General features: G+C 46.1%; 1 protein-coding gene across 2 annotated transcripts; it reads left to right on the top strand.

Moving 5' to 3' along the window:
- Nucleotides 1–38: 38 nt before the first annotated feature.
- Nucleotides 39–23,853, top strand: DPCD (deleted in primary ciliary dyskinesia homolog (mouse)). Of its 2 annotated transcripts, none has more exons than XM_043983567.1 (6): nucleotides 39–163; nucleotides 4,477–4,557; nucleotides 10,251–10,375; nucleotides 10,612–10,745; nucleotides 23,240–23,342; nucleotides 23,540–23,853. In XM_043983567.1, the coding sequence occupies exons 1-6, from the start codon at nucleotides 100–102 to the stop codon at nucleotides 23,642–23,644; spliced, it is 612 nt and encodes a 203-aa protein (XP_043839502.1). In that variant the 5' UTR covers nucleotides 39–99; the 3' UTR covers nucleotides 23,645–23,853. The 2 variants fall into 2 exon arrangements, with proteins under 2 accessions (XP_043839502.1, XP_043839503.1); XM_043983568.1 differs by having other exon boundaries at nucleotides 63–186.
- The last annotated feature ends 777 nt before the right edge of the window (nucleotides 23,854–24,630 follow it).

The raw sequence follows: 24,630 nt of genomic DNA, 5'->3' as shown, positions 1-24,630 counted from the left end.
GTAGGCCTACCGGGCAGACGTCTTCCGGGTCACCCGGAAGCGTGTCTGCGGCGGCGGTTGCCATGGCATCGCCGGGTCGCGCAGCCTTGGGATTGGAAAATGGCGGTACCGGGCTGGCTGGAGAGGTTGCGGGCTGCAGAGAAGACGGCCCTGTTGCAGGACGGTAACACGGAGACAGCCCCGCAGGTTCCCCGCGACCTGGGCTCGCGCTCCCCGCCCTCCCCCGTGCCCCTGCGGTCGTCGGGGTCGGGGGTCAGAACGGGAGCCGGCCTTGAACCCCCCCCGGGGAGTGGGGTGGCCTGCCCCCCCTTCCCCCGGCTTTCGTTTCCCAGCTGGGAAGCAGGCCAGACAGGCGGGGGACGGAAGCTGGGGGAAGGGGCCGGGCACCTGTGGGTGGGGTGGACTCCCCGGTCCCATCCTGGTCAGGATTAGAAAGGCTGTTACGGGCGCTGTTCTCTGCCCACGGGCGACCCCTGTCCTGCTCTGGAGGAGTTTACTGCCCGTTGGGGTGGACGGACAGGGATTCGGGGTCCGGAAGACTGGGATTCAAGCCCTACCCATTCCTGCCACTTACTTTTCGTGTGACCACTGGGCTCCCCATCCCCTCTGGGCCTCGGTTTCCTCATCTCTGGACTAGATGGCCCAGCAGTTCTGCGCCCAAGTCTTTGCTCCAAGTACCCAAGGAGCTCCGGCAGGTGAACGGGAGATACAGGCCCAGGAGAGATCGGGGTGAAGCGCATCCTTGCTCGTTCTCCTTTCCTCACCTGCTGCCCTTTGTACCTCTTCTGGGCTCCCTGGTGACAAGGGAGAGGAGAGCTTTTTTTTTTTGTTGTTTTTGTTTTTTTTTTTTGTTTTGTTTTGCAGGCAATGGGGGTTAAGTGACTTGCCCAGGGTCACACAGCTAGTAAGTGTCAAGTGTCTGAGGCCGGATTTGAACTCAGGTACTCCTGAATTCAGGGCCGGTGCTTTAACCACTGCGCCATCTAGCTGCCCCGAGGAGAGCTTTTTGGAATGTCCACTAACACCAAGCTTGGTCCTTTGAGGAGTTTGTTCTCTAGCTGTAGCCAGCCCAGAATTTCAGCCTCTCTCTTACCGGGGAAACCGCCAAGGATCTCACTCCAGTCTCTGTGTGCATGCCATCTGAAACTTTCAGTTCTTGCTTCTGCAGGGTTCTAAACCTTTTCTAGAAGCACCCTTCGTATTGTATACCTGTACTGTGCATTTGGGGAGTGTGAGAAATCATTTTTGTAACCAATGTCTTGGAGATTTAATCCTGATTTCTCCCAATCCAAAGTCCTTCTTGATAAAATAAAGTCAACTCTCTTTGGCCTTGGTTGTGGCTGTAAACTTTTAGGGATCTTGATAAGATTGACCCTTCCAAATTCTTATTAGGGCAATAAAAATTGGGTCTGGGGTGAAGATTAATAGTTAACTCAAGGCTGGGACGGGGTATGGTCTGTTATCAGCCCTTCATTTTAATATAGCCTACTTCCAAATTAAGTTGCCCAGTCAGAGGTGATTAGGTGTCTCTCAGGAACACCTCCTCCTCAAAAAGCGCATAATCTATGACCCCACCTCCATTAGGAGTCTTTGGCCTGAGAGGTGGCCAAATGACCATCCTTTTATTAATAACTTGCTGGGCTATTAATAAAATGATTAAATTACCCAGAAACCATGTCCCTTGTGTTTTTAATCGTTACAGGAGTAAAGGGAGTGGGCCGCAAGCAGACATTTTTTTTATTCACTTAGAACTAATGTCCAGTACCGCAACCCACTCAGCGCTTAGAAAATGAAGTTCATGGGCAGCTAGGTGGCTCAGTGGATAGAGCACCGGCCCTGGATTCAGGAGGACCTGAGTTCAAATCCAGCTTCAGCCATTTGACACTTACTAGCTGTGTGACCCTGGGCAAGTCACTTAACCCTAATTGTCCCACAAAAAAAATTTGAAAAAATGTAATATTAAAAAAAAAAAAGAAACTGAAGTTCAGCTGATAAAATACTTGCTGGCAATGCTACTGATTATGTGAACTTGATCAACTCACTTCTCTTTGTCTTAATTTCATCATCTCTAAAATGAAGGGACTGGGCTTTAAATGGTCTCTAAGGCTCCTTTCAGTTTAGAGTTACATGATCCCACTACTTTGTAATGACAGAAGGGTTAGGGTTGAGGCAGCACACAGGGTTAGGGGTGGTGTGTTCTCTCTGGGCTTTCTATGGGAAGGGACGGGGATAGACAGAATACTATCTTTAGGAGCTGCCCCAAGGCAATACTTGGCATATAGAGTGGTCTGTCCTCCAGAGCAATGTGGAGGGGCAGAGGAAAAGACCCAGGCACTACCTACTTAAGTACAATGGGAAGAGCAATACATTTGGAGTCAGAAGACCTGAGTTAGATTCTTGGTTCTGCTATTTATTATCATATGACTTTGGGCAAGTCATTTAACTTCTCTGGACCATAGGATCAGTTGTCATCTCTTTAAAGAATCCCCAAATATGGCTCCAGTCTCTCTCTCTCCTGAGCTAATCTCACTCTCTTCACTGCCTGTTTGATATCTTCACTTGGATGTCCTTTTGGCATCTAAAATGCAACATGTCCAAAATTTAACTTATCTTCCTCCAAAACATCTCTTCTAGACATTTCTTGTTTCTGTCGAGGGCCCTCATTCTCCTCATAACTTTAGTTTGTTATTCATTCCTGAGAGCACTCGTTCCTATCCCTTGTCTCCCCTATCCAATCATTTGCAAAAATCTTGTCAGTTTTACCTTCAGAACATCCCTTTCATCTATCCTTTTTTTCCCACATAGCCACAACCCTCACACAGACTCTCATTACCTTTAACCTTGTAATAGCCTCCAAATTAGATTTATGTCCAGTCTCTGCCCTGTCTAATCTATACTTTACATAGCCACCACACTAATTTTGATAAGGCAAGGATTCTTAAACCTTTCTGTATAATGCATTCCTTCTCAGAATGATATTTTTCAAATGCATAAAGTAAAATACATAGGGTTGCAAAGGGAAACAGTTATAATGAAATAGATTTATCATGGTCCCCACATTCAGAACCCCTCTTCTGAAGCATAGGGCTATGTTACACCCTTGCTTCAGTTGCCTCTAAAAATGAATAAAACTTCAAGGCCCTTCATAGTCTAACTCCAAACTGCCTTTCTAGCCTTATTTCACTTGTGTCTCCTTCACATACACACACTACGTTCCAGCTAAATTGGACTAAAAACTTTTCCTGAACTTGATACTCCATCTCCTCCTTAGTACATTCACACAAATCATCCCATCTATATGGAATGTATACTTTGCCATATCTGCCCATTATCTTCCTATGTCTCTTCTCCTTTCTCAGCTAGACTCTGAAAAATTTATACTTAGTAGCTCCATTTCTTCCCTTATTCTTTTCTAAGATTTTCTTCAATTTGTCTTCTGATGTGATCAATTCAAGTGAAACTTCTCTCCAAAGTTACAAATGATCTGTTTTGTTTTGTGGTTTTTTGGGGGCAATGAAGGTTCAGTGACTTGCCCAGGGTCACAAAGCTAGTAAGTGCCAAGGTTCTGAGGCTGGATCTGAATTCAGGTCCTCCTGAATCCAGGGTCAGCGCCTTATCTACTGCACCACCTAGCTGCCCCCGTCCATGTCACACACACTAATTGTCCCCCAGGGCTCTGTCTGGACCCTCTTTTCTTTTCTTTTTTTTTTTGTTTTTTTGTTTTGCAGGGCAATGGGGGTTAAGTGACTTGCCCAGGGTCACACAGCTAGTAAGTATCAAGTGTCTGAGGTTGGATTTGAACTCAGGTACTCCTGAATCCAGGGCTGATGCTTTATCCACTGCGCCATCTAGCTGCCCCCACTCTCTTTTCTTTTTTCTCCAAACTCTCATTTGATGATGTCATCTTCTCCCAGGATCACACAGCCTGGGACTCTAACCTAGGTCTCTCTGGTTTCAGGGCCAGCTCTCTATTCATCCTACCATGCTGCCTTTGACAGTGTGGTGCCAGAGGAGCTGGGTTCAAATCCTACCTCTGATGTTCACTTCCTATGTGACCTTAGCAAGTCCCTTCACCTCCCTGGATGCCAATTTCTTAATTTGTTTTTTGTTGTTGTTGTTGTTGTTTGTTTTGGGTTTTTTTGTGGGTCAACGAGGGTTAAGTGACTTGCCCAGGGTCACACAGCTAGTGAATGTCAAGTGTCTGAGGCTGGATTTGAACTCAGGTCCTCCTGAATCGAGGGCCAGTGCTTTATCCACTGTGCCACCTAGCTGCCCCCTCTTAATTTGTTTAAAAAGAAAGGGGGGGGAAGGGGCAGTTCTCTGCAGGAATGATAGGTATGAATTAGTAGGGAGGTGGTAGCAGGGTAGCCCCAGGGAAGGGCATTTGTATGTGCCTTCATCAGCCCATCTGCTGGGTGTGACTAGGGGAGGTCAGGAAGGCTTTTATACACGGTTCTCTGTGTGCTTTTTCCTTAGGAAGGAGGAAAGTGCATTACCTGTTTCCAGATGGAAAGGAGATGGCTGAAGAGTATGATGTAAAAACCAGTGAACTACTAGGTAAGTGGAAAGGATCTAACCTAGGCAGAATGGGCAGGTGGGACTTGTGGCCGTCATAGAATCAGCTTCTGCCTGGGTTCTGAGGATCTCAGAATCAAGTGCTGCTCCTGGAAGAGGCCGAAGCTGTTGGGGCAAGCTTAACAGCAATTCCCCCACAAGTCAGAGTAACTTGTTCTTAAGCAAGATGGTGCCTAGGCTCAGAGCAGGGCACAAGCTCTGTCTTTTCGAAAACCAAGGGAAGCTTTTGGAAAGGGGCAGCCAGGACCTCTCATTTCCCTTTTAAACCCTGGTCTGAAAAGCAAACCTCAGCTTAGGTCTGACTGTCCTGTCAAAGGTCGGCTCTCCCAGCTAGACCGCTCCATTCCTGGTTAAGAGAGGCTTCATTTGGTCTCACTCTCCTGTACTACCTTTCTTTCCATGGAAGAGCAATGGCTATAGAGCCTTCCCATTTTCACCAGTGAAACTTAATTCCTCTGCCGCCTCCTCTCCAAGAGCAGGCTCTTGAATCCAGTCTAATGAGCCGATTTCTGGGGATTATTTGATTTACCCATTTCCCTTTTGGGCATGCGTATCCATTTTAACCAGGGTCTTGAATCCTGCAGTTCCTGTGCTGTCAGTGTTTGACCTAGAGACTCAGCCTGTGGGCACTGGGAGTTGGCAGTTTGTTTCTGATATCAGTCCCTTTATTAAGTTCCATCTGAAAATGTTAAGACTGGTGATGGAACCGCAGGATGGGTTATTTTCTTCCTGGGTCTGATCGACAGCCACTATTGGATGGGGAATTTCTTTCGCCTTTTCTGACAGCTCATAAATGTCCTGAGTCAACACAGTGGATTAAACTGGCTTGTGTTCTATTCTCCAGCCTTAAAGTCTGTGTCCTGCGCATGTTCGGACCTGGCACAAAGCGTGGCTCCCTCCTTATTATGAACAGCTTGGGCTCTAGTCCCAGGTGGTTTAGTGTGCTGCTATTAAAAATCTTGATGTGTTTAGCATGTGACACCAGTTCAGTGGAAACCAACACAGTAGTAATATCCTCACAATGCATTGTAATTTATAGCACTCCCTAGGGGCGATGGCCTTGGAATGCCTAACTGGAGAGAACATATGAAAGTGGAAGGTCACATGACCTGCCCACTGCCTGGCCAGCCTCCACACCACTCTCCCAGTTCCAGCTCTTGCCTTCTGTCTCCTCCATGTGGAGCCAATCAAGAAACTGTAACTGCAGCAAATATACAAATCCCAGTCCCTATGATAGTTGGACACTAGAGTAAAACACAGCCCAATTCTAGGTGCTTTAAGCCATAGGATTGTAGGCCCATCATGTCTCATTACTCACACTGGAAGGTAGGTAAAGGAGTGGGTATGAAGACTGCTACTTCTCAAAGCAGAGTCAGTAGAGTGAAGCTTATGCAGAAAGTCACTGGGAGGGGGCGGCTAGGTGGCGCAGTGGATAAAGCACCGGCCCTGGATTCAGGAGGACCTGAGTTCAAATCCGACCTCAGATACTTGATACTTACTAGCTGTGTGACCCTGGGCAAGTCACTTAACCCCCATTGCCCTGCAAAAAAACAAAAACAAATACCTATTTAAGAAAGTCACTGGGAAATCAAGTGGATTTGAGTCCAGTGTTCTTGACCCTAGACCTCTACTACTAGTACTTCACATTTCCCCCAGTTCCTTCCAGCCCCTGAAGTCCTAGGAGCTGCACAGTGCCCCATTCAGCTCTCTGGCCAAGCCCAGGGAAGCAGAGACTGCTTCTTAGTCACTTAATGTCAAACCCCAGGACACTGTTTGTTGCCTTTAAGCTTGAAAATCTAAATAAACTCATGAGCAAGATGGGGAACAATGAAATGCGATCCAGAGAGTGGTCACCATGACAGTAAATGAGACTTTGCCTCTTCTGATGCAAACTTGAGAATAAGCCAGGCTACTTTTCTGCCAGAAATACCAAGTAACTGATGACATGTGCCTGGGAGAAAGTTTGTCTGTATTAAGAACTTTTATATTGATTTCTACTCCTCTCACTCCCCAGAAATGTGTGGTCTTTATTCACTGAGGGAAAAGTGAATATCCTCATCACAAAGATCAGAAATCCACAGAGAGGGCCTAACTGCAGGACAGGCCTCTGGGCTTGATTACATTCATTCATTGGCTTACTCTGCCTTGGTTTCTGACGACCAACCTAACCAGCCCAGGCTGTCTGGGGAGATTGTTGAGCATCTTCAACCCCAAGCACTTCAGCAACTTTATAAATGACCCGTGCAGTTCACTTCAGCCTCGTCAGGGACAGGATGTGGCAGCTGTTTAATAGTCATAGAGAAGCACGGCAGAGTTTTAGGGAAGAAAAGAAGAACACTGTCTCCAGTTTACACTGCAGGGAGCATTTAAGAACACACATTGGAGATGGGCCAGGCCTTGGAACTCTGGGGGGAAAGACTTTGGGGACTGCCACTTTCTATCCCACCTGAATAGTGGAGACATCAGCAGTCAGTTTAATCCTTTAGATTGGATCATGCCGACTCTAGAGAAAGCTCTAGACACCCCCCGACCCCAGACTCTAAATTACTTGCATCTTTCTCCTCAGACTCTTTGAGGTTCATTGAAAGTCTCCCTTCCAAGGACTGGCCCTGCCTTTGCTGGGGAGCGGCCTTGAACACAGTGGTTTGGCTTTAACATATAATCAAATCAGGGTGACAGCAGGTGGGAAATATTCTTTTATTGCTATAGAAACTGTCCTTGAATTCAAGAATAAAGAGGGGGCAAAGGGATGGAAAGATAAAGTGTCTGTGTGTGCACATGTATTTATGGAGAGGATGAGGACTTTACCGGAATCATTCCTAGACCTTATTGTCGCTGTAGGGAGGGAGTGGAATGATGTCCTATTGATTTGTAGCAATAACTTTCATTCTTTTGATGAAAAAGGCTTGCTTGGGAAAGAGACAAGGGAAGCCATTAGGAACTCTTGAGTTCCAGTCAAAAATAGCTTTTGGGTCAGTATTAAAGAGACTGGGTGCTGTGTGGCACAGGAATCATGGGAATGTGGTGTTATTCTTGAAGGAAAATTAAGAGGATTAGGTGGGAAATCCCAGGTTGCAATGCACCATGAGACTGACTAACATAGCTCATAATTACAGTAGCATTGACAGGGAATGCTCTTTGTATCTTCTAGATAACTGCCACCTCAATGCCAAAATTGTTTTCTTTTAAATTTAAAATTTTTTTGATGGGAATACTTATCAAGCATACTTCCATACTTTATTTAGCAGTATAGTGAATATAACTTTTTCTTGAAAATTCAAGGTCAAGACATCATCATTCTAATTTCAACTTTGCCAGTGTCTAATGACCAAGGGCAAATCACTTAGATTCTCTAGGTTTTAGTTATTCTTTATAATCTTTCTTTGAGTTGGGAGTGGTCTATATGAGGGGATTTAAGTTGAAGGATGAGACTTTAACTTCTTCATTTACAAAATGAGAAATTTAGATTGGATCAGATTATAGGATTATAGATTTAGAGCAAGAAGGGGCACTAGAGGTCAACTAACTTCTTTATTTTATAGGTGAGGAAACTGAGGCACAAAGAGGTTTAGTGACTTATCTGAAGTCTCATAGGGAGTGAGTAAGCTAAACTTGGATTTGAACTCAGGCAATAACAAGTCTTTAATTACATATAAAGACAATTTTAAAGATTTTTAATAACATTTTGAATTCCAAATTTTCTCCCTTCCTTCTCCCTAAAAATGGAAATCAATTTGATATAAGTTACATATGAGCAATCATGTAAAAAAATTTCCAAATTAGTCACGTTATGAAAGAAGAAACAGAAGAAAAGGAAAAAAAAAAACACAAAAAAATAAGGTTAAAATAGTATGCTTCGATCTGCATTCAGACTCCATCAATTCTTTCTCTGGATGAATTTTCCATCATGAGTCTTTTGGAATTGTCTTGGATCATTGTATTGCTGAGAAGAACTAAGTCAATGTTGCTGTTACTGTGTACAATGTTCTCCTGGTTCTGCTCACTTTACTTTGCATCAGTTTATGTAAGTCTTTCCAGGTTTTTCTGAAATCTGGCTGCTCATCATTTCTTATAGCACAATAGTATTCCATTACATTTAAATACCATAGCTTGTTCAGCCATTCCCCAATTGATGGGCACCCCCCCCCCATTTCCAATTCTTTGCCACCACTAAAAGAGCTGCTATAAATATTTTTGTACATATAGGTCCTTTTCCCGTTTTTTATGATCTCTTTGGGAAACAGATCTACTAATGATATTGCTGGATCAAAGGGTATGCAGTTTGTTTGCCTTTTGGGCATAGTTCCAAATTGCCTTTCAGAGCGGTTGGATCAGTTCACAACTCCACCAACAGTTATCAGTGTCCAAATTTTCCCACATCCTCTGCAACATTTTTCATTTTCCTTTTCTGTCATATTAGCCAATATAATTGGTGTGAGGTGGTTCCTCAGAGTTATTTTAATTTGCATTTCTCTAATCAATAATGGTTTCGAGCATTTTTTTTATATGACTATAGATACGTTTAATTTCTTCATCTGAAAACTGCCTGTTCAAATCCTTTGTCCATTTATCAATTGGGGAATGATGTGTTCTTATAAATTTGATTCAGTTCTCTCTACATATTTGAGAATGAGGCCTTTATCAGAGACAGTGGCTATGAAAATTGTTTCACAGCTTTTTGTTTTCCTTCTAATCTTAGTTGAATTGGTTTTGTTTGTGTAAAAACTTTTTAATGTAATATAATAAAAATTATCCATTTGACATCTCATAATGTCTTCTATCTCTTGTTTGGTCATAAATTCTTTCCTTCTCCATATATCTCACAGATAAACTATTCCTTGCTCTCCTAATTTGTTTACAGTATCACCCTTTATGTAGAAATCATGTACCCATTTTGACCTTATATCAGTATATGGTGTGATATGTTGGCTATACCAAGTTTCTGCCATACTGTTTTCCAGATTTCACAGCAGTTTTTGTCAAATAGTGAGTTCTTATCCCAGGACATGTCTTTGTTTGATACTGCACTGCTTTTCTGTCATGATGACGAGATGAGACCTAAGGTCATTTGCAGCTCCAACATTTTACTATTTTCCTATATTACAGTGATGTCCCCAGGGGTTGTGGAGGTGTATAGCTGGCCTTACAGTAGTTGGATCCAGACTGCTTTTGTGGTCCTTATATCTCTTCCCTTATCTGCTATCAGCCATTGTGTGAGTTGTCAGTTTGTCTTCTGAGAAGCAGTGTGTCTACTGTTGATGTTCTTTTTTACACATACTAGTGTAGGTAAGGGCCTGAGGCTGATTGAAGTTTGGTTCCCTAAAGTAAAATTGTCTTAGGTTGAGGGCTTTCTGTAGGGTTAGCAATGGGGAATTATAAAGGGTTAACCTGCCATTTGTAGATTCCTTCAGCACCAGAGTTATCGTTTTTTTGTTTTTGTTTTGTTTTGTTTTGTTTTTTTGGTGAGGCAATTGGGGTTAAGTGACTTGCCCAGGGTCACACAGCTAGTGTCAAGTGTCTGAGGCCAGATTTGAACTCAGGTCCTCCTGAATCCAGGGCCGGTGCTCTATCCACTGCCCTACCTAGCTGCCCCAGAGTTAACGTTTTTGATGTTCACTTTTAGGTGGAGGATAGGACCCTTTCCTGATGACTCAATTGCTTTCTTTTCTTTCCAGTTAGAAAGTGGCGAGTGAAGAATGCTCTGGGAGCTATGAGCCCATGGCAGACAGAAGTGGGAGAGCCAACCACCCCTGGGGGTGGAGTCCTGGGGTCAGAGCTCATCAAGGAAAGCAGTTCTAATGTAAGTCTCTCTGGCCAGGTTTTTATAGGGCCAGGATAAAGGTATTCCTATCAGAGTTGGGTAGTTTGTCATTTTGGGGCAGGGACTCCAGACTGTGATTGTATCAACAGTGATATCAGGGGCAGAAGAGGTTGGGTGAAGAGCATCTCCCTAAGGTTGCTAAAAGTGGGGAGGTTTGGAACTATACTTTTCTCCCCTGTGTTTGAACACATCATGTATCAGATTGCTCTCCCCAGCCTGTCTTCATGCGGAAGGACACAAAAATGAGTTTTCAGTGGCGGATTCGTAATCTTCCCTACCCTAAGGATGTCTACAGCGTCTCTGTTGACCAGAGTGAGCGCTGCCTCATTGTCCGGACCACCAACAAAAAGTAAGTTGCATGATGAGTGGGGGCGGGCAGGCAGGCTGGCTGGAGAGCCTGGTTGGAGTTCAGTGCGTATATGTGGTCTTTATGAGCTGCCTTCAGCTGGGAGTTCTGCCACGGCGGAAAAAGGACCAAAATCTTCCTGGAGGGAGGGAAGGAGGCAGCGTCATAAAGAAATGAAAGGCCACAGGATTTCGTCAGAAGACCCGTGTCCAAGCCATGGTGCTGCCATTTAACTGCTCATGTGACCTTAAGTCATTTCACTGTCCTATAAAATAAGGGAGTTGGCCTTTTCACCTGCGGGGTCACATCCAGCTCTAAGTCTGTATCATCTGATCTGACAAATCCAAACCCCATCTTGGTCTTGAAACTGTAATAAAAATCTTTGACTTCCTGGCCAGTGTTGCTTGGCAAGCTCCTTACAAGTAATTTGTCTTGGGGGCAGCTAGGTGGCGCAGTGGATCAAGCACCAGCCTTAGATTCAGGAGGACCTGAGTTCAAATATGACCTCAGACACTTGACACTTACTAGCTATGTGACCCTGGACAAGTCATTTAACCCTTATTGGCCTGCAAAACCAAAACAAAACAAAACCAAAAAAAACAACAAAGTAATTGGCCTTGACTGATCAAGACTTCATATACCTGTTGGTAGTAGCAGTTTATGACAAGTCTGATCAATGCTGGACCTGAGGGTGGGGAGAGTGATTTCCCTTAGAATGTATATAAATGGGTATATACAAGATACATGCAGAGTGAGTGGAAGGTGGTGTTGTTGTTGTTTGTCCTTCATTCTTGAAGAGGACTCTGATGTAAGGAGGGTGATGTCATGACTTGCAGTGAATTGGATTTAAGTGAGGAATGGCTGTGCAAAATCACCAGCCTCACTCTGCTCCAGAGCCATCCAGGTCCAATGACAAGGTGTATATCAGGACAACTGGAGATGGCCCAGGATGCAGTGGGAGACTTAGGCCTTTCCCTCAGCTCACTTTGTCTGAGGTAATGCCTATTTAGTGACTAAGGCTAGCTGAGAAAGGAGGCAAAGAAAGGTCTCTTTTACCTTGACAAAAAAAAAAAAAAGGGAGAGAGAGAGATGGGGGAGGGGGATACAATTGCCATTTAGGTCCACTCTGAGCCATCTGAAGATCACACTGGCAAAATGAGGCCTGGGCTGGGACCTGTTGTTGGCCAATCCATGAGGGCCAGCATTAGTTTGAAGGAGTGGTCCTTAGAAGACATCTTGCAGGTAAATCCCCAAGATCCAGGCAGTAAGAGGGAGTCAACTGGAGGTTATTGAATGGGTAGGGGAGATGGTGACATGGTCAGACCTATATGTTAGGAAAATCACTTTGGCATCAATGGGGAGAGATTTGAGGCATGAACACAATTTAGAAAGCTATTGTAGTAAGTCTAGACAATAAGTGATAAGAGCCTGAACTAGAGTTGTAGCAGTATGAGAAAAGGCTATGTGTATTAAAGAGATTGTGAAGGTAATAGTGACAAAATTTGGCAAGTGACTAGATATATGAAGTGAGTGAGGAATTGAGGATGACGCCAATGTTCTGAACCTGGGTGATTGAGAATACAGTGGTACCCTTTTCAGAGACAAGGAACTTGAGAGAGGCCTAGCTTTGAGGGGAAAGATGAGTTCTGTTCTGCCCATAGCAGTCCAGTTCAGAATATCCAGTGCACATTTGGTGATACATAAATTGATCTTGGAATCATCAGCATAGAGATGATCATTGAACCCATGGGAACCAATGAGATCACCAAGGGAGATGGAAAAGAAGAAGAAAAAAGAAAGAACAGAACCCTGGAGTTTAGTGGACACAGTATGGATGAAGATCCAACAAAAGAGACTGAGAATGAGTGGTCAGACAGGCAGGAGGATAACCCCAGGAGAGAACAGGGAAAACAAAAAAAGAGAAAGTATTCAGGCAGAGAATGTGGTAGGCAGAAAGGTCAAGGAGGACCTTGCAGTTAAGAGGTCACCGGTGACTTTGGAGAGAGCAGTTTGAGTTGAATTATGAGGTCAGAAGCCGGACTGCAGAGGGTTTAGAAAGGAGTAAGGGAAGAGAAAGTGGAAGCACTGAGTGTAGGTGAGTTTTTCAAGGGGTTTAACCGAGAAAGGGAGAAGAGATAGAGGATGGTAGGACCTTGTAAGGGTTTCTTAAGGATAGATTTTTTACTTCCTCCTACTCTGTCAGCACCAGGAGAGTAGGACCAAAAGAGGAAGCTGGGGCAGCTAGGTGGCGCAGTGGATAGAGCACTGGCCCTGGAATCAGGAGTACCTGAGTTCAAATCTGGCCTCAGACACTTAACACTTACTAGCTGTGTGACCCTGGGCAAGTCACTTAACCCCAATTGCCTCACTAAAAAAAGAAAAAAAGGAAGCTGATGGGAGTCGTTCAGGATTAGACTGTGGCAAGATGTGATCATTGGGAGCACAAGGAGGAGAGAGCGTAGTATAGAGTTGAACCAGTTCACCAAGGGGTTGTGACTGGGAAAGGAGGAGAGTATAGTGAGGAAAATCCTGAAGGGTGGAGGCATTGGAGGTCACCATGAGGCCAAAGGACAAGGTTAGAGGTTTTAAATCATAGGGACTGAAGGCATGACAAGAGATTAAAAGCAGATTCAGGGATTTGGGAGCCCTGAAAATGGAAATGGAACATCTGTAGGTGATGGCAAGATCAAAGGTCTGACTCTCTGTGGCGAGCCGAGGTAGAATAGATCATAGGAAATGAGTAGAATGAGGGTCTGAAACGTCAGGACAGTTGAGTCAACACCAGGATGTTTTGTTGAAGTCCTGCAGTAGGAGGCAGGAGTTTGGGTATCAAGGGGAACTACAAGCCAGGCACTACACTCATTGAGGAATGAGAGAAGTTTCCCTGGGGATGGGTAACTAAATGGCCACCAGGATTGGGACTGGTTCATACATTTAAACAGAATGAAAATTAAAGGAGATGATGCTAAGGCAGAGTAGAAAAGAGAGAGCCTGAAAGCACCATTAGGGTACAAGGACTCTTCCGGCTCCCTCATAGCAGCCAGTGAGTTGGGGGGGGATGAAAGAAAGTACAGCTAAGATATGTAAATGGGAGCCAGTATGTCCATCAATGGGCAATGAGGGCAGGCATCGCATCAGGGGAGGAGAAGAGGTCCACTGAGGGTGGCATGTGCTCAGATGGTTAAAGGTCCTCTCCTGACAAGTTGTTGTGTGCAGTTGTAGCCTGTGAAGCCCCTGCCATCCTGCCACGTAGCAAGCAAGCACAGCACCACCTTCTCCGACTGAGGAACCAAAAGTGGCAGCAGGCTCGAGGGGAAGCCCGATCAAGAGATGGGATGTAGGCCTGTCCCAGGGCTATCCTGCCTGTGGAAAATGGGCCTGGGGCTATTATTTGATATATTAGGGCTGGGATTGGTGGTTAGCTGAGAGTAGTTCGGTGAGTACCACGTTCCTAGGTGAGTACCATATCAAGGAACTAACACATTAAAAAGGAAAGGATAGTTGAGGATGTTTCGACATCGGCGCCATAATATTTGCTTGCCCACAGCCTGTGAAAGTGATTGTCTTCACACCTCCTCCTTGGCCTCCACGAGGGTGTGAGGCTCCTTCCAGCTTGGGGAGTCTTCCCTTCCCTATTAGTAAGTGCTTGGCCAGGGGGAGCTGACTTCCTGGCTAGCCTATATTATGGGGTCCTCTTAGTATATCTCCATCCACATGCCTCATGGGAAAGGCATATGACTGGTCAGGGACGGGATCCTAGGCTGCTGCCCTTGCCCTGGCCTTCTTATCTCCTTACACTGCCTTCACCTCAGCAGGCCAGTGGTGGCCAGTTACCTGCCTCACTGGGGCATGAGGAGATTAATGAATTCATTTCAGGGTTATTGCTGCACATGCAGCCAGTGGCCCCAATGGTTAGCCCTGTCTATAAATACAAAGTCATAATAATAAGGGGTTTGTGTTTATAAAGCACTTTGAAGTCCTCAGATAAAAGGCAGTTTATTCCTGTTATTATTCTCATCATTAACAGGAGTCTGTGCTTGAAGTGGAATTTAGCAATTCCAGACAACACAGAAATTGCTTTTAGGAAAACAAACTCTGCTCTTCAGTGAGTATTCCCTGGTGTGGAAGGCCCTAGTTCTAACGTGGGAACAAAAGTGCTTCTGAAAGCACTTGAATTTGCTGCAGAGCAATTCCTGAAGCCAGCTGCTGCCTCCTTTCTCTCCCCCAGAGGTCACTGTCGAATACAGATATAAAGCAGAAATGTGATTACTAGGGAAAGAAAATTGTTTACAAAAAAAAAAAAATACTATTGGGACTGCGTCTACAGCCGGCTCAACCATAGGTGGCGCTCTTGACCAGAAGGAGCTCTGCTCATTGGAGAAAAGATTGTCAGTGGCCAAGCCTAGTTATCAAATTAGCCCAATGCAGATGAAAAACACCGTGAAGGGAGACACCTCAGGCCGCCTTGGTGGGGGGAGTGGGGAGCATCCCAGCATTTGGCCAGGAGTCCTCTCTGGGCACCAGGAGGGACTCCAGCACTTCCACTGACATTGTAGATGTACCATGCAGAAAGCCTCTTCTCTGAAACTGATGACATTTTCCTCCTGCTCTTGGAAGGCTGCTTTCTATGTATTTATGCCCCATTGCTTATGGGGGAGTTAATGGTAAACATGGCATTGGTAGCTGTTTCAGACCTGCCTTAGAGCTGATGTTTCATTTGACTCTTTCTGGTGAGGCAAGTGAATGCTGCGCTGGCATCATGAGGGTCAGACAGGTGAAGCGACCTGCCCCGGCTCAGAGCCAGCACTGTGGCTCTTTTGTCTTCCTCTTTCCATCACACCTCTCAGATCATCCCCAGATGAGGATGCTGAGGCCCATGGAGGCTGTTACAAAGCTGAGAAGTGAAAGGACAACCTCAGATTTTGAGCCCATCACTTTTTCCTCTCCACTGCTCGGTTTTATTATGCCCTCAATATGAGCTCCAGGAAGGAGGTAAATAGTCTCTGTGTACTCTGCCCAAGTCAGATACTACATGGAGGACTGTGTTCATTTAGGGGCATGACAGTTTAAGAAGGACATTATTTAGCTGGGGAGTGTCCAGAGGAAGACAGTCAAGAAGGTGAAGTATCTCAAATTAATATCATATGAGGATCTATTAAAGGAACGGGAGATGTTTGATCTGGAGAAGAGACTCAGGAAGGACAAGAGAGCTGGCTTCAAGTTTGTCAGTCAGCAAGCATCTGTAAAGTACCTACTAGGTGCCACGTACTGTGCTAAGTGCTGGGGAAAGAAAGGAAGGAAGGAAGGAAAGAAAGAAAGAAAAAGAAAGAGAGAGGAAGAAAGAAAAGTACCTTCTCTCAAGGAGCTCGCCATCAAATAGGAGAAACAAGATAAAAAGTACTTGATCCAAACAAGATGGAGACAAGACAAATCAGAGACAATGAATAGAGAGGAGGCGCTAGCTTTAAGGAGGGCTCCTTGTAGAAGCTGGAGCCTCAAGCTGAGATGTGAAGCAAGCCAGGGAAGCCAGGAAACCGAGGTGGGGAGGGAGCCTTAGAGCATGAGGTCGGCCAGTGAGAATAGTCAGAGTGTCCTGTGTGAGGTCAGCGTCACTATATGGGGCATGGGGAGGGAGGAGGGACCAGGTTATGGAGAGGCTGTTTCCTGTTTAATCCTGGAGACGGCAGCTACTGAAGCCGATTGCATTGGGGAGGCTTAGGGTCAGGTCTGTGCTTTCCAAAGATCCATTTTCTTTCCCAATTCTTAGTATTTTCTTTTTTCCCAATTACATGTAAAGACAGTTTTCACCATTTTCCTACTTACCTCCCCCCTCCCCAAGACAGCAAACAGTCTGACATAGGTTACACAGTGCAGTCATTTGAACATATCTGGGAAGATGGATTTGACAGCTAGGTGGAGGATAGGCTTTAAAAAGCAGGCAGAATCATGGGCTAGGGGTGATGATGGCCTGACCCATCAGTGGTAGTGCCAGAGAAGAGAAGAGGTCACGCTGGAGAAAGGTTGCACTGATAGCAATGACGGGACTTGGCCAATAATTGGATCTGTGGAGTGAAAGAGTGAGGAGTCAAGGGTGACACCCAGCTTGAGAGCCTGGGTGACAGGCATGGTGGTGGAATCCTTGAAATTAGGAAGAGGGGAGGGATTCCATTGTGGACATGTTGAGTTTAAGGTACCTATGAGACAGCCAGGTTGTGATCTCTAGTGGGTGGTTGGAGATGCAAAGCTAGAAATGAGGAAGGATATTGGGGCTGGAAAAGCAGATGAGAATTATCTGCATAGAGATGATAGTTGAATGCTTGAGAGCTCATGAGATCACTAAGTGAAAATGGTCTAGAGGGAGAAAAGAAGAAGACCCAGGACAGAACCTTAAGGGACTGCCATGGTTAGCAGGCATGACCTGAATGAAGATCTAGCAAAGGAGGCCAAGAAAGAGTGACCAGAGAGGAGAACCAGGAGGGAACAGTGGCATGGAAACCCAGAGACTATCAAGGAGAAGAGCACAGTCAAAAGTATTCAAGGCTGAAGAGAGGTCAAGAAGTATAAGAAGTGAGAAGAGCCCATTCGATTTGGCAGTGAAGGGATCAGTAACTTTGGAGAGAGCAGCCTCAGTTAAATTATGAGGTCAGAAGCCAGATTGCAAAGCCTTAAGAAAAAAAGAGAGGAAGTAATTAGAGGCATTGGTTAGAGGTGCAGGTGCAAGGTATTTAGCCACAAAGGAGAAAAGAGATGTTGGAGGATCACTAGCAGGGATGGAGGGATCAAGTGAAGGATTTTTGAGGATTCATGAGACATAAGTGCTCATAGGATGGGTGTGTTTGTAGACAGGGAGAGCCTGAAGATGAGCCAGAGCGGGGATGATAGAGGGGGTGATCTGCTGGAGAAGGGCATCATTTGTACATGGAGAGGAGTTTGCCTTAAAGGGAAGGGGCCTCTTTGTGCAAGACAGGAGTGGAGAAAGTGATGGAAGGTGTCAGCAACCAGGAGGAGCAAAGACAGTGGTGCTCTGGGAAAATGTCCTTTTTTTCCAGTGAAATATAAGGCAAGTTCCCAGCTGAGAGAGTGGTAGAGAGGGAGCCATGGGAGACCGGAGATGGGATGAAAGGTTTTGCAAAGCTGCTGCATTAAGTGGGGTAATAAGGAACTTAGAGACTGGTGAGGCCAAATGATTACCTCACCAGCATGAGGGACCAGTTGAGATCAGAGGACCCAGGCAGTGTGGTGGTGTGATTTTTCCTATCTTCAATTGTGTGGGTAGCAGCAAAAGTAGAAGACAGTGGAAGTGATCCAAGGAGGGGCAAGATCTTCAGTAGGGTGAGAGGGTAAAAGACGCAGGAGAAGAGAAAGGTGTAGAGCTGAACTGGCTCACCAAGGAGTGAGGACAGGGAAAGGAGATGACCTGAGAAGGAAATGGAGGCCAGAGGAATTGGAAGTCACAGAGAGGAGGAAGAAGAGCTTTTGGGGTGATGGTGAGGTGATCTTTCTGTATAGCTGTAGAAGGGTGAAGGGGAGGTCATGGGAAATGAATAAGTTGAGAAATGGGGAGTTCAGGGTGTTTGAAGGGGTGTCAGTAGAGATGACAAAGTCCTTTAGAATGAAGGCAGGAATGGAGGAGTAAAGACTGAGCCAGGTACTTGCTGCCTGGAGGAAGGAGAGGGTCCTAGAGGTCAGTGGACAGCTGCCACCACGATCTCAATGGGTGATAAATATGATTGAAAGAATGTCAGAGGAGGAACCTGGAAGGTGGCAATTGGGGAACAAGGAGTATTCCAACCTCTTCCCAGGACCATTGATTCAGGGGTCTTGGGTGAAAATACAACCAATGGCTAAAGAAGCTGCCTCATCCATGGGGAGCTGGGTCTCACTGAATGTGAGAAGAAGAGACCATGAAAGGAAAAGGTTTAAAAATGAAAGCTACTTTGTTACCTATGGAGTAGGCATTCCCAAGGGCATGGTAGAAGGCTTGGTAGCTTTACAGTGGGATGTGGGTGGAGTGTGTGAGAGGCTGTCCTGTGGAAGATGGATTGAACTGGTGAGGTTGGCCCCATACATCAGAACCAATAGTGATAGCTGCAAAGGCAAACTTAGGCTGGATGTCAAGAAAAATGACCAGTGAGAGCTGCCCAGAAGTGGAGGAATGGCTTCCTTTAGTAGTGTATCCCCTCACTCTGGAGGTCTTTGAGCTGAGGCTGGATAACTACTTGTCAAGTCTGTTCTACTGGGCATTTCTGCCAGCATGGGTCCAATTAGATTATTGCTCAGGGCCCTTTCAGCGCTCAAATTCTCTAGTTCTCTGCTTGCATACAAATACCCAATACAGTGATCCCATTTAATACTATGTTCAGTATCCTGACCTAGTACTCCTTCACCTCCCTGCCAAGAGGAAAGAGGGTATGTTCCATTATTTCTTCACAGAGATCTTCATTGGTTTTTCTATTAATCAAGGGTTCAGTTTCCTTTTGGTAATCTTTTCATTTGCATTGATATAATCATTGTATATATTCAGACAGGCCATTCTCTTTTCTTAATTATAGTGTTTGGATGAAAGGAAGGATTTACTTGGAAAGAGCAGAGCTCTGGTACACATGGTGTGGGAGAAATGGAATTTCAGTAATATTCAGGCCTCTCCTGGTGGCTTCTGTCTCCCCCAACAGCTGGCCAAAGACCCATACATCTTGTGCATGTTCTCAAGAAGTCTCAGTGATTCCACACTGGTGGGCACATACGTTTGGACCTCAGTATGTACAAATAGGTATCTGTGTATGAATATGGGACGGTTGTGTAGAAAAGACTTTTATAAACCGGTGTGTGCATGTGTGTACCCAAGAGGATGGATGGATCTGTCTTTGCTAGCCTGTTTTGATAATGACTCCTAGTGTTGTTGGACTGAAGTCTAGTGAGCTGGGGCATAGGCTAGGGGAAGGGATGACACCCTTCACAGACTCATAAGGGAACTCTAGTCATAAGACACTCATGTGGCAGAGGGAAACTGGGGCTCAGAGAGGGTTAATGACTTGTCAGTGGTCACACAGCGGGCTGGTAGAAGAGCCAGAATTTAGGGCCTAGGAATCCTGACTCCGAGATGGGGTCTTTTTCCATTTTACCACATTCATACCAGGCTTCTTTGAGGGTCTTTGGGGTCAAGAGGGGCCGATGTTTGAGAAGGAATCCTTGGTAGTGATATCGTGGGGAACCCTGGGTGAAGATTATGGTGAAAGCCCCAGTCTCTCTAGCCATGACCGTAGCTAGCATTTTAGACATCGTGAGGCACTCTATGATTGTGAGCTATCCCTTCCCTCTGTGGGGTTCCCTGCACTTTACAAGGCTTGACATTTCCCTCCAAGCCTCATTCCAGCTCTTCTCCATAGGCCATTGGGCTTTAAGATGAAAGGAAAAGGGTGAACCAGGTCTTAGAAGACAGCAGTTGGAAGTGTGTGCCCATAGATCTAGTTGTAACCTTCAAATCCCCGAGTATCCAGTGCTGTGCTCAGGAGGCCTTTCCCACAGGTGCCCTGAATGGGGGCTGCTAATGGCCCAAAGCTAAATAGGCCCACTTCATTTGACCCAAAAAGACTGTGTGTGCAAGAGCTAGAAACCATAGGACCTGGAACCCCATAGCTGATGGAGGCAGGCAGGCCTCGTTGGAAGTGAATCCTAGTATAATTGCTGATTACAAAGTCAAATGCAATTCTTCTCAGATCCTCTGGGTGAGCTCCAAGTACAAGGAATCTGACAGAGGCATTGTAAGATTCCCACCAGAAGAGCTGTTCCCTTGCCCAATATGAAGTGCCTTTGCCTTCCTGATGCCTGGTTGTCTGGGAAGCTCTGAGTGGCACCAAGTTCCCTGCACATACTAGGGTCACGCGTCTGTTTAATACTTAGGTTGTTGGTTGAATTGACCAATGAGCTTTCAAAGTAGCCCTAACCTCCCTCGTCTCACCATTCCCATCATTCCCACGAGGGACAGGGTGAGGTTGTCATGCCCCGGCCGAGTGGGGCGTTCCCCCAGTGCCGGGGCCTCCTGTGGCAGAGTACAAAGCAAGAAGGAGCCCAGTCTTCACCAGCTCTCAGAACTGTGCGTGTTTCTCTGTGCCTGCCTTTTCTGTGTACTGCTTTTTTGTGTCTGTTGGTAAGAAGTTAACACTTCCTTAACAAGTCTTTGTGTTCATCTAATCTCTGCTGTTTAACCTTTGACACTTCCTATTATCGGTGTCTGCCACCTTTCCTCAGCCCAGCCCAGTGACCCTGTAGCCCCAGGCGGAGGCTAGGAAGAGCTGGGAAGAGCTGAGGAGGCCAGCATTCCACCCCTGCAGGCGGATGGATCGGCTTTCTCTGGGGCAGAGCTTTGGAAAATAAACTAAAGGGTTTGTGCCATTAGCGCCTCAAAGCTGGTTTGCTGAGGAAAGGAACATCTCTTGTTCTTCTCCTTTTGAACTGTCAGCCTTTAAGTAAACACACTTCCTCTCTTGTCCCTCCAGTCTAGTGAGGGAGAGCCCTGGGGAGGAGAAGGCCAGGGACCCTCCCCTGACCCATCCCGGATGGGGGGAGGGGAGAAGTAGAGCAATTGTAGCCAAATGTACCTGGTCATCAAGGCCTTTGAAGTGCTCCCTCTGAGAGGCAACTTCCCCACCCCCAGCCTGAATCCACATGCCCTTCCCACACCCCCCTCCACAGGTTTCTACCTGCAGAGTGCTCCTGAGGGCCTCTGGGAAAGCAAGGAAGCACCTCTCCCCAGTCCCCATCCCTCCTCATCTCAGCATTCCAGGCTGAGCTTCCGGGCTCTGGCCGGCCAGGACTGGCCTAAAGAGACCTTTAGATGCCCAACCTGGTAGAGGTGAGGGCAGGTGACCACCAGTGTGCTCCCATTACCAGGAAGCGAGACACCCCAAATAAGCACTTGGCACAGCTCTGTCTATAAGCCTCCTGGCTGCTGCTGAAACAAGCTCTGCCATCTCCAAGCATTTCCCTGGCTGTTCCCCCACCTTCACCATGCCTGGCATACTTGCCCTCCTTTCTGCCTCCTGGCCTCCTCCAAGTCCTCGCTGAAGCCCCGCCTTCAAGAGCGCTTTCCCATGATTCTCTCCAGTTTCTCTTCCCCAAGACTTGTGTGTATACATTTCCATGTTCTCTTCTTCAGTGAGAGCAGACTGTCCTGTTTTCCTTTGTACCCCCGGTGCTTTGCACAGTGCCTGGCACATAGTCGGTGCTTCATGAATACTTATTGACTGAGCGTCTTAATAACAAGTGCTAGACTGAGAACAAGAGCTGGCTACTAGCTCTGGCTGTGCCATCTGTGCCGACACCCTAGGCAAATTTCTTTACCCCCTGGGTTTGTTTTCTATAAAATTACCATCCATGGACTAGATGATCTTAAATGTATATTTCATAGATAAATATTCTGATACTTTAGTTCTGTCGCCATTACTAAGGGTGTGACCTTGGGTGAGTAACTGACCCTCAGAGAACCTCAATGTCCCCATCAGTGGGAATAGTCTTACAGTTATCAATTAGCAGACTTTGAGTGATGTCCCAAGGATAAAGAATAACCCAGTGACTGAGCAGATCTATCCCATTCTTGCTTAAGGATAGGCAGAATTATATAATTTTTTTGAGGGGAGTGAGGGTTCAGGTAACAGGTTCCAACAAGGGGAGTCCAAGGATCCCAAAGTGAGTTGCTGGACCACTGACCCTGAAGGAGGCCATTTGGCTGTGAAGATCATCCTTTTGGAAATAGGTTTTTTTAATAGTTGCTTTTGCCTCACTTTGTAGAATAGTAGGATAAGATGCAGACCTGAGAGGCCCTGGAATTCACATTATCAGAGGTCTGCTACCAGGAATTTAAAGAGTAGTAATGATGAAAATAGTACTGGATTCTGCCTATTTGCAAATTCTAATTACAGCCTTACCTTTTTACCTAGGTATCATCTCTGGGTTAGAGGTAAGGAATCAGAAGGCCCAGGGGGAGGGGACTTAATTCACCTAAAGTCACACAGGTTTTCAAGCTGAGACCTTTTGGCTCCACACCTAAGTCTCTTCCTAGTACCAGAGATATCTTAAAGGATGCCGGGAAAAGAAAGGGAATAGTGATTGCCCAAGTAGGATGGGTTCTAAGGAACTGCAGCTTTGTATTTAAGATGGGATTTGCTTGTTGGGGTGGGGTGGTGTTCAGGGAATTCAGATGTTGAACAGATTTGTAGCCTGTCCCTTTAAACGCCCCCAAAGGACCCCATTAACTTGTGGGCTACCCACTATGGCTATGTCTAGAATGTCAGTTCCAGTCATTTGACTATGCTTGCTGCTGCTACCTTTACCTTCTTTTTACCACTGTCCTTCCAGAAAGGAACGCTTGGGCAAGAGCCTCCTGGCCACCACTCTTCCCTGATCTAACGCTGGGGAGGGGCACAGGACACACCCAAGGTCCCAAGTGGACCGTATCCTCTCTCACACAAGGGCTTGGTTTCTCTGTCAACATCTAACAGGTACTACAAGAAATTCTCCATTCCTGACATGGACCGATACCAACTTCCCCTGAACAGCTCAGCACTGAACTCTGCCTATGCCAACTGCACTCTGATCATCACTGTGAGACCCACCTTCAATATCCTTTACTCTCTCCCCCTTCCTTCCCTGCTTCTTCTCTGATCTGGGGGTATGAGGAGGTGGGGTGGTATGAAATACTGTCTGGGGGACAGGGGAGCAGGTGTGCATCATTGTGGGGATGGGAACAACTATGGGGTCATTGTCTAAGAAGGGTCCTGAGTTATCCCTCTCGCTCCCAGTACCAGAAGCCAAAGGAGGTCCTAGATGCAGAGGAAGAGCTGCAGAGAGAGCTGAAGAAGGTGAAGACAGCCAATGACCAGAATGGGGACTGTAAGACCCAGTGACCAGACCCCTTGTTTGCAGACTTCCTAACTCCAGCTCTTTGGGGTCATTCCATTTAGGGTCCCTGATGACCAGGCTTTGGCCTTGCTCTTACCTGAATAAAGACTTGGATGGGTTTCAGGATTTATCACACAGGCAGATGAAATTGAGCCCTGGTTCCTCATCGGTTATCTACATTTGCTAATTTCCTGAGTAAAGTTCATTCGAGTTACCCTGATTCTCAGTGGAGCTTCTTTGTACAAAATCTCAGAGACCTCAGTCAGTGGCCATCCGGCCCAAGCTGCACCTCACCAAGAATCATTTGGGATCACAAGGATGAATCACTTTATCCTTCCTCAATAAGAGCTTCAGCCTAAGTCTCAGCCCCTGCTTTGGTCAAAGGTCCTTAGATGTACCACTTGACAATAAATACCCCCCTCCCCGCCATGCTTTCTGGGGCTTTGAAGGAGCTGAGTGCCATAGTGGGGCTGTGTTAATCGGTAGGAGAAGCCTGTAGATCATACCTTCCCCCCCTTCACATCCCATCCCCACTTTAATCTTCACTATTTCAGCACAGCTTGGCTTCCAACGGTCTTGGGTTAATTGAACAGGAAGCCCAATGGCCAAGAGTATGGCAATGATGAGGTGATATTCTTTATGGATTTGTGATTTTCTGAACATGTATGTGAAGTCAAGGTTGATGCTAGAGGGAGGCCTGGTTGAGCTAGCCAAGCCTATCCAGTAGAGTTTAACAAGAAGCACATAACTCTAAGAGTGGGAACACAGAACAAAGACTAAATATCTTTCAAGCCCATGGAGGAAGTTGTATGACCCTGACCAGTTGGAAATATAGGTTGATGGGCTGAGTCATATAGTGTGCAGACCTACCCTCACACGAAGATGGGATGGGCTAGGGGACAATAGAAGACTTATCTGTAGAACCACAAGAGAACACAAATAGGCAGAAGCTAGAGCTCCTGGAAAGGAGGCCACAGGACAGCAGCTACAC

Source organism: Dromiciops gliroides, chromosome 2, assembly GCF_019393635.1.
Source record: "Dromiciops gliroides isolate mDroGli1 chromosome 2, mDroGli1.pri, whole genome shotgun sequence".
NCBI classification, from domain to species: domain Eukaryota; kingdom Metazoa; phylum Chordata; class Mammalia; order Microbiotheria; family Microbiotheriidae; genus Dromiciops; species Dromiciops gliroides.
This window is presented reverse-complemented; position numbering and strand designations above follow the sequence as displayed.

Excerpts from the sequence above, each read along its gene's own strand:
- DPCD (XM_043983567.1), top strand. The coding sequence starts at position 100 with ATGGCGGTACCGGGCTGGCTGGAGAGGTTGCGGGCTGCAGAGAAGACG. Across the intron at positions 164-4,476 it reads GACGGCCCTGTTGCAGGACG|GAAGGAGGAAAGTGCATTAC; the intron begins GTAACACGGAGA and ends CTTTTTCCTTAG. Across the intron at positions 23,343-23,539 it reads ACTGCACTCTGATCATCACT|TACCAGAAGCCAAAGGAGGT; the intron begins GTGAGACCCACC and ends TCTCGCTCCCAG.